Here is a 21,509-nt window from a genome sequence, read left to right on the forward strand (position 1 = left end):
CTCTCATCACCGCGCGCACCACTTCTCCTTCTTCTTCTTCTTCTTTGGTATTATGGCGGTCTGCAAACAAACGTTATAGGTACATGCCGCCACCTATTGTATTGCCCTACCAACCAACCCTGCATCCATTAAAACTTCACCACTCTCATATACGCACAGGACTAAGGGGTGCTTTTATACAATAACATGTTCCCCAGTAATTATGATCCCCTGTGAAACACTGACCAAATCTATGTTCCTATCATGTAACATTAATATAAAGCAACTCTGCTCGCTAGTCTAGTCACTCAAGTATCACTTAAGCCAAGGGGTAGCAATTTACCTATCAGTACTCCTGATCAACTTCACAACAGAATAATTAGCTTTCTATGATACTCGTTGTCCCCCTCTGTTGGTCTTGTGGGATATTTCCTCGTTGAAGAACGTCCAACTGATGACGTGTGACGTAAAATGCGGAAGTGAGCCTGGTAGCAGGTGTTTGCGTATTTTTGTCGGTGGAGGAGGCACCTCGAGTGATAATACTACAGGTAATAGTACGGATTTCTAGAACACTTTTGTCAATGGGGTTTAACGTACCTATCAAGTATCTACAATGACAACAATGTGAGTGAAATATTGTGTCAGTGGATGTGACCGTTCCCGTGTTTGAAATCGAGCGTAGTCCAGGTTAACGTTAGCTAGCTAGGTAGCTAAAGTAGCTAGCTAGGTAGCTAAAGTAGCTAGCATAGATGCTAAAAAGCCAAACGGTTGCTTGTTACGTAGTTGGCTTATTTAGTCTTGTCTTGCTGGAGAGGGGTGTATGAGTACGTCAAAGACTGGGCGATTCATGGTTTGCTGTTAGTATTCTGTCAACTCAAAGTGAATCAACTTCTCCATGTTAGAAAGTGGAACCAAAGATACTGATCCTACACGTGCAAGAAAAAGGTTCACGACCTCCTGGTATCAAAAGCCTGCTTCCTGTCATTGCTTGACTTGAGGTTTGTTTAGCGGTCTTATTTTGAGGTATTGTATAGCTAACTACACACTAAGTTAGTACGTTTGGGCTGGCTACAGTTGTTAGGATTGTTATGAGATAAGGCAGCCGGGAGACGTTTTTATCACGCCCTGTCTTGGCCAATCCTCTTATAACGCTACAAGGTCAGTCCTTGTTGATGTCTCAGCTAAGCTTCTTCTTCCTGACAGAGGAGTTTAGCCTGACAACAATATGCCTACCCTGTGCCTGGATATCACATATGTTGTTAATACCTGTGATTGATTCCAGCCTAATGTTTAAATGGCTATAGCCTATTCCAAATACACTGAACAAAAATATAAACGCAACAATTTCAGAGTTACAGTTCATCTAAGGAATCAGTCAATTTAAATAAATTCATTAGGGGCTAATCTATGGATTTCACATGACTGGGAATACAGATATGCATCTGTTGGTCACATATCTTTTTTTTAAAGTAGGGGAGTGGATCAGAAAACCAGTCAGTATCTGGTTTGACCATTTGCCTCATGCAGCGTGACACATCCCAGCATTTGCCTCATGCAGCGTGACAGAGTTCACATAGAGTTGGCCTGTGGAATGTTGTCCCACTCCTCTTTAATGGCTGTGCGAAGTTCCTAGATATTGGCTGGAAGTGGAACACGCTGTCATACACATCAATCTAGAGTATCGTCAACATGATCAATGGGTGACATGTCTGGTGAGTATGGCCATGAACTGGGACATTTTCAGCTTCCAGGAATTGTGTACAGATCCTTGCTACATGGGGCATTATCATGCTGAAACATGAGGTGATATCGGTGGATGAATGGCACAACAATGGGCCTCAGGATCTTGTCACGGTATCTCTGTGCATTCTAATTGCCATCAATAAAATGCATTTGTGTTTGTTGTCTTTAGCTTATGCCTGCCCATACCATAATCCCACCGCCACCATGGGGCACTCTGTTCACAATGTTGACCTTAGCAAACCGCTTGCCCACATGATGTCATACATAATCTCTGCTATTTGCCCAGTACAGTTGAAACTGGGATTTACAACGCCGAACTGCAGTCAGGTCAAGACACTAGTGAGGACGTCCAGCACGCAGATGAGCTACCCTGAGACAGTTTGTGCAGAAATTCTTTGGTTGTGCAAACACACAGTTTCATCAGCGGGCCAAGTGGCTGGTCTCAGATGTTACTGCAGGTGAAGAAGCCGGATATGGAGGTCGTGGGCTGGCGTGAGACATCTGTGGCATTGTGTTGTGTGACACAACTGCACTTTTTAGGGTGGCCTTTTATTGTCCACAGCACAAGGTGCACCTGTGTAATGATCATGCTGTTTAATCAGCTTGTTGATATCTCACACCTGTCAGGTGGATGGATTATTTTAGCAAAGGAGAAATGCTCACTAACAGGTGCACAATATTTATAAGAAATAAGCTTTGTGCGTATGGAACATTTCTGGGGTCTTTTATATCACCTCATGAAATATGGGACTAACACTTTACATGTTGTGTTTATATTTTTGTTCAGTATAGAAGGCACTGGTTGATTCTATTCAACTGTTCTAGCTAATATCCAGAGCTTGCAAGGTAACTATTTACTACAATTTGATTGTTATGAAAGCCTTATTCTAGCCTACTTGTTATATAGGCTAGGCTTATAGACTTATTTCATTAATATGTCCCCTATGTCCAACATTGTGTATGTTGATCCTTTTGAAACTCATCGTTTGTCCTTCTTCTTCCCAGGATGGCACAGTTGGGTGCCATAGCCTCAATAATCTGTGCAATTGGAGGTGCAGCTCTCTTCTCTTCTGTGCACAAGATTGAGGAGGGACACACTGGAGTTTACTACAGGTCAGTTAGATATTAGGCTAGTCATTGTTATGTCTACTGTGAGGCTTACTGTGTATTAATGCATTTTCGTTTCTGGAGACATGCATCAGTTCACCTTGCAGTGCACTGCACACATACTTCATACCAGCGCTAAACTCAGATTATATCTGTAGTGTGATATAGAAAGAGGGCTAAGATTATTTTCTGTTGAAGTTCAGATCAGTCCAGCAAATTCTCCAGTCTCCTCACATTTACAACTAACATTTGCAATTGTGGTTGCACACTACATCAGAACCATTTTGATTGACTTTTGGCTCTGATGTGATTCTTGTCATTTCCTTGTGATGTCATCATGTGTGTGTTCCACAGAGGAGGAGCTCTCCTGACCACCACCAGTAGCCCTGGCTTCCACCTCATGATGCCCTTCATCACTAATTTCAAGTCTGTGCAGGTGAGACAGACAGACCGTTCTCAGGAACAGGCCCTCAGCATGACTGGTCTGACTGGGAGTGAGGGGTTTAGGTTCAAATGTAGTTGTACAAAGACTGAGGCTGGACTTCAATGTTTATGCTAAGCACTGTCTTTGTCAGTTTGTTTACAAACATGGCCCCAAGCCCACACACTTTTTTCTGGAAAGTAACAGTACACTTGTGAGGGGAGTTTACATGTAGGTTTTCATACAGTGCCCAAGACCAGTCTGAAGTTATTTGACCTTGTTAAAAGGAACTACTGTGTAAATATGCAGGTTTTATTCAAATTGAGCCCTGCGGAAGTAATGGATTTTTGAGTGTTGAATGCCTTCTCTTTATTTCTGTCTTTGTAGACCACTCTACAGACAGATGAAGTGAAGAATGTACCGTGTGGAACAGGGTAGGGTTGTCTGTCTATCTCTTCCCAAAATGAACCAGCTACTTTTATCTCCATTCTTGAGGATTTATTGCATGTATGTGTTGTTACATTCTGTTTTTATTTATTTCAGTGGTGGAGTGATGATTTACTTTGACCGGATAGAAGTGGTGAACTACCTTGTACCCTCAGCAGGTAAAGTCAGTTGCCAATAAATCAAAAGGTGGAGCAGATAAAAAATGTCAATAAAACACATATTGTAGTTTGATTTAAATTTTACTATGTGCTCATGTTTAATCTCTCAACACAACTCAAAACTGATCTTATTTTTCTTTTTTCTTTAACCTTTATTTAACTTGGCAAGTCAGTTAAGAACAAATTCTTATTTACAATGACGGCCTACACCGGCCAAACCCGGACGATGCTGGGCCAATTGTGCGCTGCCCTATGGGACTCCCAATCACGGCCGGTTGTGATACAGCTTGGATTCGAACTAGGGTGTCTGTAGTGAATCCTCTTGCGCTGAGATGCAGTGCATCTCCCGAGTGGCTGCGCCACTCGGGAGCCCCTTGGGATACCTTCCTTAGTATATAGGCTGTACTATTTCAGAACATTGTAACCCATGTATTGTAACAGTGCGTTGTCCACTGCACCATTATTTCAAAGGGTGACTCATTTTCCAACTTATGAATTGTATTCAGTCTTAAAGGCTCTGTGCAGTAAACTTGTTTTTCCTCGGTTTTATATATATTTCCACACTGAGGTTGGAATAATACTGTAAAATTGTGAAAAGTATTATAATGCTCTTTTAGTGTCTGAGCTGTTTGAAAAGATCGCCTGAAATTTCTGCCTGTTTTGGTGTGAGTGTTGGCCTGCCTGGTGACATCAGGCGGTACATTTGTTAATAGACCACTAAGCAAGAAAGTTTCAAATAGAGATGTGACAACAAAAAAAGCGTTAACTCATTTTTTTGTCGGTTTTCGTTAAAATGACAATAAAAATGTATAACATTCCACGTGAATTCACAATGCAGCTGAGCTGTCAGCAACGGTTTGGGTCTCCCAGTGCGTCCCTGTAACGTCAATGCAGGAGTCAGCAAGCAGGTGCAGTTAGTGACTTTAATATTAACGAACATAGAATGATACAAAACGAGAAACATCTGACAAGGAAACAAAAACATTACTGCCTGATAGCAAAATTAGGTGTGACTGATGATGAAACGCAAGTGTGCGTAAAGATGGGTTACCAGGACCAGTGGTTAGTGGACCGGCGACATCGAGCGCCGAAGAGCGGGAACTGTCACGTCTACTCCCACTCCACGTCGCCGGTCAACTTACCACCAGTTCTGGCAGCTCCTTTGGACCGTACACTTCCCAGTCCACCAGGTACTGGAGCCGACCCCACGACGTTGGGAGTCCAGGGGTGATCTGACGGCATAGACGGGGCTCCCCTCAATGTCCAAGGGAGGTCGTGGGGGATGTCATCAGCCAGGGGACCAGGAACCACCAGCCTGAGGGAAACATGAAAAGATGGTGAGATCCGGTAGTTAGATGGGAGTAGTAATCTGTAAGTTACCTCATTGACCCTTCCAAGGACCTTGAACAGCCCCACAAACTGGGGACTCCACTTCTTACAGGGAAGGCAGAACGGGAGGTTCCTGGTGGAGAGCCAGACGTGATCACCAGGATGGAACACGGGAGCCTCACTGCAGTGGCGATCCGCTTCTCCATGAAGGCCTTCATACACATGATGTGAATTGGGGGCCATGATCGGAGACGATATCCTCCGGAAGGCCATAGTGCCGGAAGACCTGCTGGAACAGTGCCTGAACTACCAAAATGGTAGTGAAACGATCAGAGGGGAGATCAGTGACAAAATCAATGGACAGATGAGACCAGGGATGCTGAGGCACAGGAGGGGGAAGGAGTTGTCCTGCTGGACCGTGTCGGGAAGATTTAGATTGAGTACATACTGAACATGTGTTGACATAGTATGCAACATCCTGGGCCAAAGTGAGTCACCAGTATTTCTCAGAAAGGGATCGAGTGGTGCAGGTGATACCTGGGTGTCCAGCGGTGAGGGATGTGTGTGTCCAGGTCAGCAACCGATCTCTGACCCCCGTGGGGACGTAGATGCGCTCCGGAGGGCAGGTGGCAGGAATGGGTACCCTCTCCAGAGCCTGGCGGATGTCCACATTTACTTCCCAAAACACGGATCCAACGATACGGGAGGACCGATTGATGGGCAGGCGTACACTCACAGAGCCCTCCACAGACATGGAACCACAGGGTGCAGGAAAGCAGGTCCTCTGACATCCTCTGACATCAAACAATAGATGAGAGACAGCCAGCTAGTGAAATGGATACTAAAAAAGGTTTGGTGGAAAGGGAAGATGGATTACTCACTCCTAACCCAGGAGACGGATGATTACAAAATGACCTCCAGCAGGCCACAAATGTGCATGTGTCAGCATATGGTCTCACAAGGGCTCTGAGGATCTCATCTCGGGTACCTAATGGCAGTCAGGCTACCTCTGGCGAGCACATGGAGGGCTGTGCGGCCCCACAAAGAAATGCCACCCCACACCATGACTGACCCACCGCCAAACCGGTCATGCTGGAGGATGTTGCAGGCAGCAGAACGTTCTCCACGGCGTCTCCAGACTCTGTCACGTCTGTCAAATGTGCTCATGTGCTCAGTGTGAACCTGCTTTCATCTGTGAAGAGCACAGGGCGCCAGTGGCGAATTTGCCAATCTTGGTGTTCTGCCCTGCATGGTGTTGGGCTGTAAGCACAACCCCCACCTGTGGATGTCGGGCCCTCATACCACCCTCATGGAGTCTGTTTCTGACCGTTTGAGCAGACACATGCACATTTGTGGCCTGCTGGAGGTCATTTTGCAGGGCTCTGGCAGTGCTCCTCCTTGCACAAAGGCGGAGGTAGCGGTCCTGTTGCTGGGTTGTTGCCCTCCTACGGCCTCCTCCACGTCTCCTGATGTACTGGCCTGTCTCCTGGTAGCGCCTCCATGCTCTGGACACTACGCTGACAGACACAGCAAACCTTCTTGCCACAGCTCGCATTGATGTGCCATCCTGGATGAGCTGCACTACCTGAGCCACTTGTGTGGGTTGTAGACTCCGTCTCATGCTACCACTAGAGTGAAAGCACCGCCAGCATTCAAAAGTGACCAAAACATCAGCCAGGAAGCATAGGAACTGAGAAGTGGTCTGTGGTCACCACCTGCAGAACCACTCCTTTATTGGGGGTGTCTTGCTAATTGCCTATAATTTCCACCTTTTGTCTATTCCATTTGCACAACAGCATGTGAAATTTGTCAATCAGTGTTGCTTCCTAAGTGGACAGTTTGATTTCACAGAAGTGTGATTGACTTGGAGTTACATTGTGTTGTTTAAGTGTTCCCTTTATTTTTTTGAGCAGTGTATTAACGAACATAGAACGATACAAAACAAGAGAAATATCTGTCAAGGAAACATAACTGATGAGAGAGAGAGGGGAACGAGAGAACCGTGCACTAGGCCTATCTATCGGCAATCGAAACTGGCGTCTAACTCAATTTTGACATAAATGCAGATAGCTTCTATTTTTGTGTCCATTTTACCATTTTAATTGAAAACAATCACAGTATGGTCCTTAATTGTTACCAGAAATTATTTGATTTTGAGATGAAACTCTTCATTGGACCTTTTAACTGTTTTAGTAAAATAAAACAGCTCTTTAGTGAATCACTTTTTCTCTTAGTGAAATAGGGCTTTGCCGTATACCATATTTTACTATATACCGGTATTGATGCACGGACCGATTTGGGTTTGTACTTTACCTTCTATAACGGTATTTGAATGTTTGGTTTGTTAAATGTGATACGCTGTGTGTGAAGTCCAGTTCTATAGTTTACTCCGCTTTGAGTCATCTCTCTCTCTCTCCACGCCGCTTTCCACACAGACTTAGTCCCACAACATAGAACAATACAAAACAAGAGAAATGTCTGTCAAGGAAACATAACTGATGAGAGACTCAAGGAGAGCATTTATTGTTGCTTGACCACGAGACACTTTCGTTCAGTCTGCATGGCCAATGCAGCACATGCCGCAATGTTGATGACAACAATGTTGTTTCCAAATTTGATCTTAATATAAATCCACAAGTGTTCTATAATTACAATATTAGTTTGTTTCTTACATCTGCAAACAGCTAGTTTGTATTTTCTTAGCAAGTTAGCTAAATCGTGTTAGCCACTAATGCTAATTGCTAGTTAGCTGGCTAGCTAAGTACTGAGTCAGAGCAAACGTAGCTAGCTTCTTGGCGCACAGATCCCGATTAAGGGATCATTTTCGTAAACAACCGCTGAATTGGCAGCGCGCCAAACTCAAAAATAATACTAAAGATATTTATAATCATGGAATCACAAGTGAAATATACCAAAACACAGCTTAGCTTGTTGTTAATCCAGCCGCCGCGTCAGATTTCAAAAAGGCTTTACGGCGAAAGCAATCCAAGCGTTTGTGAGTGTATCAATCACTGCTAGAAAAGCTAGCCTTAAATTAGCATGGTCACGAAAGTCAGAAAAGCAATAAAATTAATCGCTTACCTTTGATAATCTTCGGATGTTTGCACTCACGAGACTCCCAGTTACACAATAAATGTTCTTTTTGTTCGATAAATATTAGTTTTATAACCAAAATCCGCCATTTCGTTTGCGCGTTATGTTCAGAAAACCACATGCTCGTTCCGGCCCTGAAAGGCAGACACAAATTCCAAAAAGTATCAAGTTCAAAAATAATACAAAAAATATTTATAATCATGAAATCACAAGTGAAATATACCAAAACACAGCTTAGCTTGTTGTTAATCCACCTATGGTGTCAGATTTTGAAAATATGCTTTACAGTGAAAGCAATCCAAGCGTTTGTGAGTTTATCATTCACTAGACAAAGAACAAAGAATAGCTAGAACAGTTAGCCTTAAATTAGCTTGGTCAGAAAAGCAATACAATTAATCGCTTACCTTTGATAATCTTCGGATGTTTGTACTCACGAGACTCCCAGTTACACAATAAATGTTATTTTTGTTCGATAAAGATTAGCTTTATAACCAAAAATCGCTATTTGGTTTGCGCGTTATGTTCAGAAAGCCACAAGCTCGTTCTGGTACTGAAGGGCAGATGAAAATTCCAAAAGGTATCCGTAATGTTCGTAGAAACATGTCAAAGGTTTTTTATAATCAATCCTCAGGTTGTTTTTAACATATATAATCGATCGTATTTCAACCAGACGGTAAACTGTTCAATTCTACAGAGATAGAAAATGTCGAGCAAAATCCCTCTTGCGCAGGAACCAATCAAAGGACACCTGGCCATCCACTGACGTGTTTTGATAAATCTCGCTCATTTTTCAAAATAAAAGCCTGAAACTATGTCTAAATCCTGGTCACAGCCTGAGGAAGCCATTGGAAAAGAAATCTGGTTGATACGCCTTTAAATGGAGGACGGGCAAGCAATGTAACAAGGATTATTTATTTTTAAGCACTTCCGGGTTGGAGTTCCTCAGGTTATCGCCTGCAAATTCAGTTCTGTTATACTCACAGACAATATTTTGACAGTTTTGGAAACTTTAGAGTTTTCTATCCTAATCTGTCAATTATATGCATATTCTAATATCTGAGCCTGAGAAATAGTCCGTTTACCTTGGGAACGTTTTTATCACAAATATAAAAATTCTGTCCCCTAGCTTCAAGAGGCTAGCTAATACAGCCTGATACCAGTATTGGTGGAGGCTTAAATCAGCATGTTGTTTGTGCAACAGTATCTTCTAAATGAAAGAGGAGTAGGCGAAGCATGAATATGTTGGCTACATGAATAAAGAATTATGGTAGTCAAAGATTATAGGGTCCCCTAGGAAACACGGAACATCACTTTGGTTCCTACCCTGTCACAATAACTCGTCCATGGCATTTTCATTCATTGTCATGTCAAACAACACTGTATTCATAGTGCCCACTATTATTTATATTCTAACTATAGAGTTATAATAAACGTTCTATTTCCATGATTCCAAAAGTTCACCCAAGTGTTTTGATCTAAATCGCAATTGCAACATTTGGTTAAAAATAAGGCCTAGTATTTTTGCCCATATTGTGGCAGTGTGGAAATGATCTCAAATGAGTGCAGGAAATTATTTTAGGTTGAATTGAACAGTATAAAACAATCAGAATGGAGAAAGACACATTGAAATAATTTAGTGTAAACTAAGCAAAAAAGAAACGTCTTTTCACTGTCAACTGTATTTATTTTCAGCAAACTTAACATGTGTAAATATTGTATGAACATAACAAGATTCAACAACTGAGACAAACTGAACAAGTTCCACAGACATGTGACTAACAGAAATTGAATAATGTGTCCCTGAACAAAGGGGGGGTCAAAATCAAAAGTAACAGTAAGTATCTGGTGTGGCCACCAGCTGCATTAACTTCTTTCGGATCAGTGGGACGCCGTCCCACCTCGACAACATCCTGTGAAATTGCAGAACGCCAAATTCAAATTAAATTACTATAAATATTTAACTTTTATAAAATCACAAGTGCAATACATCAAAATAAAGCTTAACTTGTTGTTAATCCAGCCGCCGCGTCAGATTTCAAAAAGGCTTTACGGCGAAAGCAAACCATACAATTATCTGAGGACAGCGCCCCGCATACCAACACATGAAAAACATATTTCAACCAGGCAGGTGCGACACAAATGTCAGAAATAACGATATAATTTAGGCCTTACCTTTGAAGATCTTCTTCTGTTGGCATTCCAAAATGTCCCAGAAACATCACAAATGGTCCTTTTTGTTCGATAAATTCCTTCTTTATATCCCAAAAATGTCCATTTATTTGGCGCGTTTGATTCAGAAATACACCGGTTCCAACTCGCCCAACATGACTACAAAGTATCTAATAAGTTACCTGTAAACTTGGTCCAAACATTTCAAACAACTTTCCTAATCCAACCTTAGATATCCTAAAACGTAAATAATCGATAAAATGTAAGATTGAATATACTGTGTTCAATAGCGGATAAATACAACATGGAGCGAGCTCCAGTTCACGTGCGCCACACAGAAGAGTCCACTTGGCGTAACACTCACAATGAACAGCCCTACTTCTTCATTTCTCAAAAGAAAAACACCAACCAATGTCTAAAGACTGTTGACATCTAGTGGAAGCCATAGGAACTGCAACCAGGTTCCTCATAAATATAGTTTCTCATAGAAAACCAATTGAAAACACAGTGACCTCCAAATGTTTTTCCTGGATGGTTTGTCCTCGGGTTTTCGCCTGCCAAATAAGTTCTGTTATACTCAGACATAATTTTAAGTTTTAGAAACTTTAGAGTGTTTTCTATCTAAATCTACCAATTATATGCATATCCTCGCTTCTGGGCTTGAGAAACAGGCAGTTTACTTTGGGCACACTTTTCATCCGGATGTGAAAATACTGCCCCCTATCCCAATGAAGTTAACTTCTTATGGCTGGGGGCAATATTGAGTAGCTTGGATGAATGAGGTGCCCAGAGTAAACTGCCTGCTACTCAGTCCCAGAAGCTAGGATATGCATATTATTAGTAGATTTGGATAGAAAACACTCTGAAGTTTCTAAAACTGTTTGAATGATGTCTGTGAGTATAACAGAACTCATATGGCAGGCGAAAACCTGAGAAAAATCCAACCAGGAAGTGGGAAATCTGAGGTTTGTAGTTTTCAACTCTTGGCCTATCGAATACACAGTGTCTATGGGGTCATATTGCACTTCCTAAGGCTTCCACTAGATGTCAACAGTCTTTAGAACCTTGTTTGATGCTTCTACTGTGAAGGATGAGGGAATACGAGCTGATTGAGCCAGGGCTCTGGCAGAGTACCACTGCATTTCTACAGACAAAGGAATTCTCCGGTTGAAACATTATTGAAGATTTATGTTAAAAACATCCTAAAGGTTGATTCTATACATTGTTTGACATGTTTCTACGAACTGTAATGGAATTTTTTGACTTTTCGTCAATTTGGATTTTGGAACTAAACGCGCGAACAAAAAGGAGGTATTTGGACAAATTATGGACGTTATCGAACAAAACAAACATTTATTGTCGAACTGGGATTCCTGTGAGTGCATTCTGATGAAGATCATCAAAGGTAAGTGAATATTTATAATGCTATTTCTGACTTCTGTTGGCTCCACAACATGGCAGATATCTGTATGGCTTGTTTTGGTCTCGTGGAAGAGTGGGGTAACATCTCACAGCAAGAACGGGCAAATCTGGTGCAGTCCACAAGGAGGAGATGCACTGCAGTACTTAACTTCTTACGGCTGAGATCGGCTGAGATCCCGTTAACGGGATCGACTTGACAACAGCCAGTGAAAGTGCAGGGCGACAAATTCAAACAGAAATCTCATAATTATAATTCCCCAAACATACAAGTATTTTACACCATTTTAAAGATAAACTTGTTGTTAAACCCACCTCAGTGTCCGATTTCAAAAAGGCTTTATGACGAAAGCACACCATCTGATTATGTTAGGTCAGTACCTAGTCACAGAAAAACACAGCCATTTTTCCAGCCAAAGAGAGGAGTCACAAAAAGCAGAAATAGAGATAAAATTAATCACTAACCTTTGATGATCATCAGATGACACTCATAGGACTTCATGTTACACAATACATGTATGTTTTGTTCGATAAAGTTCATATTTATATCCAAAAATCTTAGTTTACATTGGTGCGTTAAGTTCAGTAATGTTTTGCCTCCAAAACATCCGGTGATTTTGCAGAGAGCCACATCAATTTACAGAAATACTCATAATAAACATTGATAAAAGATACAAGTATTATACATGGAACTTTAGATAAACTTCTCCTTAATGCAACCGCTGTGTCAGATTTCCAAAAAACTTTACAGAAAAAGCACACCATGCTATAATCTGAGTATAGCGCTCAGACCAAGGCACCTGCAAGTTCCCGGACATTTCTGGGGGGAATGGCCCTAGCCCTCACCCTTAGATTCAACAGGTCCCGGACGTGCTCAATGGGATTGAGATCTGGGCTCTTTGCTGGCCATGGCAGAATACTGACATCCCTGTCTTGCAGGAAATCACGCACAGAACGAGCAGTATGGCTGGTGGCATTGTCATGCTTGCGGGTCATGTCAGGATGAGCCTGCAGGTAGGGTACCACATGAGGGAGGAGGATGTCTTCCCTGTAACGCACAGTGTTGAGATTGGACAACAAGCTCAGTCCGATGATGCTGTGACACACCGCCCCAGACCATGACGGACCCTCCACCTCCAAATCGATCCCGCTCCCGCTCCTTCCACGATAAACGCGAATCCGACCACCCCCCCTGGTGAGAGAAAAACACGACTCGTCAGTGAAGAGCACTTTTTGCCACTCCTGTCTGGTCAAGCGACAGTGGGTTTGTGCCTATATGCAACGTAGTTGCCGGTGTTGTCTGGTGAGGACCTGCCATTCAACAGGCCGACAAGCCCTCAATCCAGCCTCTCTCAGCCTATTGCAGACATTCTGAGCTAGAGGTCGACCGATTAATCGGAATTAATTAACTAATTAATAATTAGTAATTTTGGATGCCTGTTTTGTCGTTTTTTATTTTATTTGTATTATTATTCTATTTTACACCTTTTATTTAACTAGGCAAGTCAGTTAAGAACACATTCTTATTTTCAATGACGGCCTAGGAACGGTGGGTTAACTGCTTTGTTCAGGGGCAGAACGACAGATTTTTACTTTGTCAGCTCAGGGATTCAATCTTGCAACCTTACGGTTAACTAGTCCAATGCTCTAACCACCTGCCTCACGAGGAGCCCGCTTGTTACGCGAATGCAGTAAGAAGCCAAGGTAAGTTGCTAGCTAGCATTAAACTTATCTTATAAAAAACAATCAATCAATCATAATCACTAGTTATAACTACACAAGGTTGATGATATTACTAGTTTATCTAGCGTGTCCTGCGTTGCATATAATCGATGCAGTGCGCATTCGCGAAAAAGGACTGTCGTTGCTCCAACGTGTACCTAACCATAAACATCAATGCCTTTCTTAAAATTAATACACAAGTATATATTTTTAAACCTGCATATTTAGCTAAAAGAAATCCAGGTTAGCAGGCAATATTAACCAGGTGAAATTGTGTCACTTCTCTTGCGTTCATTGCACGCAGAGTCAGGGTATATGCAACAGTTTGGGCCGCCTGGCTCATTGCGAACTAATTTGCCAGAATTTTATGTAATTATGACATAACATTAAAGGTTGTGCAATGTAACAGGAATATTTAGACTTATGGATGCCACCCGTTAGATAAAATACGGAACGGTTCCGTATTTCACTGAAAGAATAAACGTTGTTTCTGGATTCGACCATATTAATGACCTAAGGCTCGTATTTCTGTGTGTTATTATGTTATAATTAAGTCTATGATTTGAGAGAGCAGTCTGACTGAGCGATGGTAGGCACCAGCAGGCTCGTAAGCATTCATTCAAACAGCACTTCCGTGCGTTTTGCCAGCAGCTCTTCGCAATGCTTCAAGCACTGTGCTGTTTATGACTTCAAGCCTATCAACTCCCGAGATTAGGCTGGTGTAACCGATGTGAAATGGCTAGCTAGTTAGCGGGGTGCGCGCTAATAGCGTTTCAAACGTCACTCGCTCTGAGACTTGGAGTAGTTCCCCTTGCTCTGCATTTGTAACGCTGCTTCGAGGGTGGCTGTTGTCGATGTGTTCCTGGTTCGAGCCCAGGTAGCGGCGAGGAGAGGGATGGAAGCTATACTGTTACACTGGCAATACTAAAGTGCCTATAAGAACATCCAATAGTCAAAGGTATATGAAATACAAATGGTATAGAGAGAAATAGTCCTATAATTCCTATAATAACTACAACCTAAAACTTCTTACCTTGGAATATTGAAGACTCATGTTAAAAGGAACCACCAGCTTTCATATGTTCTCATTTTCTGAGCAAGGAACTTAAACGTTAGCTTTCTTACATGGCACATATTGCACTTTTACTTTCTTCTCCAACACTTTGTTTTTGCATTATTTAAACCAAATTGAACATGTTTCATTATTTATTTGAGGCTAAATTGATTTTATTGATGTATTATATTAAGTTAAAATAAGTGTTCATTCAGTATTGTTGTAATTGTCATTATTACAAATACATTTTAAAAAATCGGCCGATTTTAATCGGTATCAGCTTTTTTGGTCCTCCAATAATCGGTATCGGCGTTGAAATCATAATCGGTCGACCTCTAGTCTGAGCACTGATGGAGGGATTGTGCATTCCTGGTGTAACTCAAGCAGTTGTTGTTGCCATCCTGTACTTGTCCCGCAGGTGTGATGTTCGGATGTACCGATCCTCTGCAGGTGTTGTTACACGTGGTCTTCCACTACGAGGACGATCAGCTCTCTGTCCTGTTTCCCTGTAGTGCTGTCTTAGGCGTCTGACAGTACGGACATTGCAATGTATTGCCCTGGCCACATCTGAAGTCCTCATGCCTCCTTGCAGCATGCCCAAGGCATGTTCACGCAGATGAGCAGGGACGACCCTGGGCATCTTTCTTTTGGTGTTTTTCAGAGTCAGTAGAAAGGCCTCTTTAGTGTCCTAAGTTTTCAGAACTGTGACCTTAATTGCCTACCGTCTGTAAGCTGTTTTGTGTCTTAACCTCTCTGGGATATTCGGGACGGCAGCGTCCCACCTCGCCAACAGCCAGTGAAATTGCAGGGCGCCAAATTCAAAACAACAGAAATTCCATAATTATAATTCCTCAAACATACAAGAATTTCACACCATTTTAAAGATAAACTTGTTGTAAATCCAGCCACAGTGTCTGATTTCAAAAAGGCTTTACGACGAAAGCACACCAAACGATTATGTTAGGTCAGCACCTAGTCACAGAAAAACACAGCCATTTTTCCAGCCAAAGAGAGGAGTCACAAAAAGCAGAAATAGAGAAAATGATTCACTAACTTTTGATGATCTTCATCAGATGACACTCATAGGACTTCATGTTACACAATACATGTATGTTTTGTTCGATAAAGTTCATATTATATCCAAAAATCGCAGTTTACATTGGCGCGTTATGTTCTAATGTTTCACTTCCAAAACATCCGGTGAAAGTGCAGAGAGCCACATTAATTTACAGAAATACTCATCATAAACATTGATAAGCGATACAAGTGTTAAACATACGAATAAAGATAAACTTCTCCTTAATGCAACTGCTGTGTCAGATTTCAGAAAGGCTTTACGGAGAAAGCACACTTTGCGATTATGTTAGGCCTGCACCTAGCCACGGAAACCCATACAGCCATTTTCCAGCCAAGGAGAGTGTCACAAAAGTCAGAAATAGCATTAATCACTTACCTTTGATCTTCATCTGGTGGCACTCCCAGGTCTCCATGTTAGACAATAAATGTTGTTTGTTCTATAATGTCCCTCTTTATGACCAAATTCCTCCTTATTGTTCGTTCGTTTTGTCCAGTAATCCAAATGCTTAAGGCGCGTGCACTAATAAGTCCAGGACAAAAGTTTTAAAAAGTACAATAAAAGTTAGTAGAAACATGCCAAACGATGTTTAAAATCAATTCTCTGGTTGTTTTTGTCATAAATAATCAATAATATTTCAACTGGACAAAAGCTTCGTCAATAGGAAAGGAGAAACAAGAAAGGCGCGTTCCCGATCAGGCGCATGACTGATGAATGGAAATTTCCACTGGCCACTGATTGAAAGTGCTGTATCTTCCTCATTTTTCAGAGTAAAAGCCTGAAACAATGCCTAAAGACTGGCTACATGTAGAGGAAGCCATAGAGACCGTGAACTGGGTCCTAAGTCTTTGTATGGTGGATAGGCTTTCAATGGAAAAACAGCCTTTAAATAATAGTACTTCCTGGTTGGATTAGTACTTCCTGGTTGGATTTTCCTCGGGTTTTCGCCTGCCATATCAGTTCTGTTATACTCACAGAACATTATTTTAACAGTTTGGAACTTAGAGTTTTCTTTACAAATCTACTAATTATATGCATATCCTATCTTCTGGGCCTGAGTAGCAGGCAGTTTTCAGGCAGAATTTCTGTTGCTGGTTCTGGACATCTCTGCTGTAGTCCGGGTAGATGCTGATGCGTTGATCTTGTGGATATCTTTCTTTGTACTAAGCCCTCCTTATGCTGATGGCATCTTGGAAGAAGAGGAACTTTGAGATTAGGGTTCTCGGTGGTTGGCCCGTGCCATTGCGGGTCAGTGACTCCCCACAATGTTTGCAACACTGGTTGAAAGGAGAAGAAAGGGGTACTGGTTGATTACTTTTTTTCGAAACCAATGTATTTTCCACGTTGATTCCACGTCACAAAATGTTGACAAATTATGTTGAAACAGCGTTTATTCAACCACTGTGTACCCAGTGGGTTATTCACTGTAGCCACTTTTACTTACTTAATGTAGCCACACTTCTTTCTCTCCTCTCTGCAATGTATAATATCTTTCTCCTCTCTGCAGTGTATATCTTTCTCCTCTCTGCAGTGTATGATATAATGAGGAACTTCACAGCAACTCTTTGTTCTCTCCTACAGTGTATGATATAGTGAAGAACTTCACAGCGGATTACGACAAGGCCTTAATATTCAATAAGGTTCACCATGAGCTCAACCAGTTCTGCAGCGTCCATTCTCTTCAGGAGGTCTACATCGGCTTGTTCGGTAAGTGTAAACAATAGGCAGTTCTAGAATATTCGTTTAAAGGGTGTTTCTCAATATGCATACTACCATGCTCCAAGTGCATTCTCCGAGGTCATTCTATTGAGTACGTACTTGTGAGGACGAGATTGTGGAGAACGCATAAAACATTTAATTTGAGAAGCACTCACACTCCCCCTACTGTATTACCTCACGCTGCATCTCCCTAATTTTATCCAAGGTAGATGTAAATTCTTTGTGGGTAGCTAGCTAACAATTCTTTGTGGGTCGCTAGCTAGCCAGTTAGCCCTATTGACTTACCCATTCACTGAACCTTCCTTCTTCTAGCCAGGACAATGGCAATGGTGAAAAAACAAGATATACACAAAGCAAACGTTTTACTTCATACAGTGAGGGAAAAAAGTATTTGATCCCCTGCTGATTTTGTACGTTTGCCCACTGACAAAGAAATTATCAGTCTATAATTTTAATGGTAGGTTTATTTGAACAGTGAGAGACAGAATAACAACAAAAATATCCAGAAAAATGCATGTCAAAAATTTTATAAATTGATTTGCATTTTAATGAGGGAAATAAGTATTTGACCCCTTCTCAATCAAAAAAGATTTCTGGCTCCCAGGTGTCTTTCATACAGGTAACGAACGGAGATTAGGAGCACACTCTTAAAGGGAGTGCTCCTAATCTCAGTTTCTTACCTGTATAAAAGATACCTGTCCACAGAAGCAATCAATCAATCAGATTCCAAACTCTCCACCATGGCCAAGACCAAAGAGCTCTCCAAGGATGTCAGGGACAAGATTGTAGACCTACACAAGGCTGGAATTGGCTACAAGACCATCGCCAAGCAGCTTGGTGAGAAGGTGACCAGAGTTTCTATGATTATTCGCAAATGGAAGAAACACAAAAGAACTGTCAATCTCCCTCAGCCTGGGGCTCCATGCAAGATCTCACCTCGTGGAGTTGCAATGATCATGAGAACGGTGAGGAATCAGCCCAGAACTACACAGGAGGATCTTGTCAATGATCTCAAGGCAGCTGGGACCATAGTCATCAAGAAAACAATTGGTAACACACTATGCCGTGAAGGACTGAAATCCTGCAGCGCCCGCAAGGTCCCCCTGCTCAAGAAAGCACATATACATGCCCGTCTGAAGTTTGCCAATGAACATCTGAATGATTCAGAGGACAACTGGGTGAACGTGTTGTGGTCAGATGAGACCAAAATGGAGTTCTTTGGCATCAACCCAACTTGCCGTGTTTGGAGGAGGAGGAATGCTGCCTATGACCCCAAGAAACCATCCCCACCGTCAAACATGGAGGTGGAAACATTATGCTTTGGGGGTGTTTTTCTGCTAAAGGGACAGGACAACTTCACCGCATCAAAGGGACGATGGACGGAGCCATGTACCGTCAAATCTTGGGTGAAAACCTCCTTCCCTCAGCCAGGGTATTGAAAATGGGTCGTGGATAGGTATTCCAGCATGACAATGACCCAAAACACACGGCCAAGGCAACAAAGGAGTGGCTCAAGAAGAAGCACATTAAGGTCCTGGAGTGGCCTAGCCAGTCTCCAGACCTTAATCCCATAGAAAATCTGTGGAGGGAGCTGAAGGTTCGAGTTGCCAAACGTCAGCCTCGAAACCTTAATGACTTGAAGAAGATCTGCAAAGAGGAGTGGGACAAAATCCCTCCTGAGATGTGTGCAAACCTGGTGGCCAACTACAAGAAACGTCTGACCTCTGTGATTGCCAACAAGGGTTTTGCCACCAAGTACTAAGTCATGTTTTGCAGAGGGGTCAAATACTTATTTCCCTCATTAAAATGCAAATCAATTCATAACATTTTTGACATGCGTTTTTCTGGATTTTTTTGTTGATATTCTGTCTCTCACTGTTCAAATAAACCTACCATTAAAATTATAGACTGATCATTTCTTTGTCAGTGGGCAAACGTACAAAATCAGCAGGGGATCAAATACTTTTTTCCCTCACTGTAATTATCAGCTAGATTTGTGAATCTGAATAATGTCGCTAACTAGATAGTATAACAGTCAAAAATGATCTAAAACCAATGTTATCCAAGGCAGCTGTCAATTCTTCATGGGTAGCTAGGTAACAATTCTTCCTGGCCATCTGGCTAGCTAACAGTAGTAGCTAGCTAGTTAGCTCTATTATGGGCTTACGACCTACACATGCTATAGTGGGTATCACAAATGGCAACCTCTGTCTCCATGGTATATCCTCTAACCCTGTTGTGTGTATGTGTGTGTGTGTGTGTCCTCAGACCAGATAGATGAGAACCTAAAGCTGACCTTACAAGAGGATCTGACCAGCATGGCTCCTGGACTCATCATACAGGTACTGGAACTGACTGGGAGGGAGAGACATGGGAGGCGGGAGAAACTAGTCTTAGGGAATCCTTGCATACCAGTATAAATATTGTTAATTAATTAATCAATGTTTATTTAAATATATTTACTGTACCTTCAGAAAGTATTCACCACCTTGACTTTTTCCACATTTTGTTGTTACAAGGTGTGCTTATAATATATTTAATAGTCATTTTTTGTCAACAATCTACACAACACTCTATCAAAAATTCTAACATTTGTCAAATATAAATTCTTCAAGCTCTGTTAAGTTAGTTGCTGATCATTGCTAGACAGCCATTTTCAAGTCCTGCCATAAATTCTCAAGCTGATTTTAAGTCAAAACAGTAACTAGGCCACTCAAGAACATTCAACATGGTCTTGGTAAGCAACTCGTGTATATTTGGCCTAGTAATTTAGGTTATTGTCCAGCTGAAAGGTGAATTTGTCTCCCAGTGGCTGTTGGAAAGCAGACTGAACCAGGTTTTCCTCTAGGATTTTACCTGTGCTTAGCTCTATTCCGTTTCTTTTTATCCTAAAAAAAACACCCTAGTCCTTGCCGATGACAAGCAAACCCATAGCATGATGCAGCCACCACCATAGTTGAAAATATGAAGAGTGGTACTCAGTGATGTTGGATTTACCCCAAACATACCGCGTTGTGTTCAAGACATAATGTTCTTCAGATATTTTAGTATCTGATCAATTAGTCTTCTATTAATTAATTATTCTTTACTTCACATCAGTCCAAACGTCGTAAATTGTTGGTTATCTGAACGAACCCAGCCTTTACTATGAATCATTCATACACCAATTGGCATAATCATTTATTTACTAACTAACTAAATAATCACAGAAATGCATAAACAAACAGATATGTTACTAACAAATGGTATCTAAGATTTGCTCTTATTCTGTAGGGATCGATAGTCTCAGATTAACCATTTCCAGCCGTGTAGACAATGCTCCACGTGGTATGGTTAGGAATTCAATAACTATTCGCAATCACAGATTACGCTGTGGGTTTGCTTAGTCTTGGTACTCAAACCTGTGCCACCTCAGCTTGCACCGAGGTATGCGTGGTCTGAATATGATTTCCTCTGGAGGGGGTTTTATTCGTAACAATAGGAAAGGGCTGTTCCATGATGCCAGATCATGTCTGTGCTCACGGGGGCGGGCCAATGACTTAGTTAAACATTAAAGGGAATACAATTCTCTCACATTAAAGGTTTAACATCACATCATTTCACAAATAGTTTCATCTTTACTCAATAATTTTATACAAGAATTAGATGCAAATCTCTTAACTGAGGAACCTGTATTAACAGAGTTAGGGTAATGTGGCTATATTGTTTTTCATGAGGTCACAAACATGAAACAAAACGGACAGTGTCGTAGCTGGCTTCTCCACCGACCATTTAAACAATATCCAAAATATGGATATTGTTCAGTTCTGTGATGTAGTAGAAGTTCTATTGTGAAACTCTCTCTCTCCATACTGAATGGCCAGGGGGAGAGAGTATCCGCCAGGAATTTACGATCTGAGATAACAGAACCTGGGTGTAGGAGAGAGGGGGAAGCCACGATCTATACCCAGAAAGGGCCATGTCATGACACTGTTTTAGAGAAAGTTTCCTGCAATTCTATGCATTTTGCAATGGCTAATCTGCTCAAACACAATAACAAAATATATTCTTCTAAATTCATTGTTTTGGGAATTT

General features: G+C 41.7%; 1 protein-coding gene across 4 annotated transcripts in view; it reads left to right on the forward strand.

The window, feature by feature from the left end:
- Positions 1-405: 405 nt before the first annotated feature.
- The window catches only part of erlin2 (ER lipid raft associated 2), a 34,494-nt gene continuing 13,390 nt past the window's right edge, over positions 406-21,509 (forward strand). Inside the window, exons 1-8 of one of the 4 annotated variants that reach the window (XM_071352643.1) lie at positions 406-527; positions 2,510-2,568; positions 2,728-2,835; positions 3,184-3,265; positions 3,638-3,684; positions 3,794-3,855; positions 17,298-17,423; positions 19,704-19,777. In XM_071352643.1, the coding sequence (XP_071208744.1) occupies positions 2,729-2,835; positions 3,184-3,265; positions 3,638-3,684; positions 3,794-3,855; positions 17,298-17,423; positions 19,704-19,777 (498 nt within the window). In that variant the 5' untranslated portion in view covers positions 406-527; positions 2,510-2,568; position 2,728. Of the gene's footprint in view, positions 604-2,509; positions 2,569-2,727; positions 2,836-3,183; positions 3,266-3,637; positions 3,685-3,793; positions 3,856-17,297; positions 17,424-19,703; positions 19,778-21,509 lie in introns of all 4 variants that reach the window. The other 3 variants (XM_071352644.1, XM_071352645.1, XM_071352646.1) reach the window with 3 other exon arrangements.

The sequence above is a fragment of the Salvelinus alpinus genome, chromosome 19 (genome assembly GCF_045679555.1).
Source record: "Salvelinus alpinus chromosome 19, SLU_Salpinus.1, whole genome shotgun sequence".
Classification (NCBI taxonomy): Eukaryota; Metazoa; Chordata; class Actinopteri; order Salmoniformes; family Salmonidae; genus Salvelinus; species Salvelinus alpinus.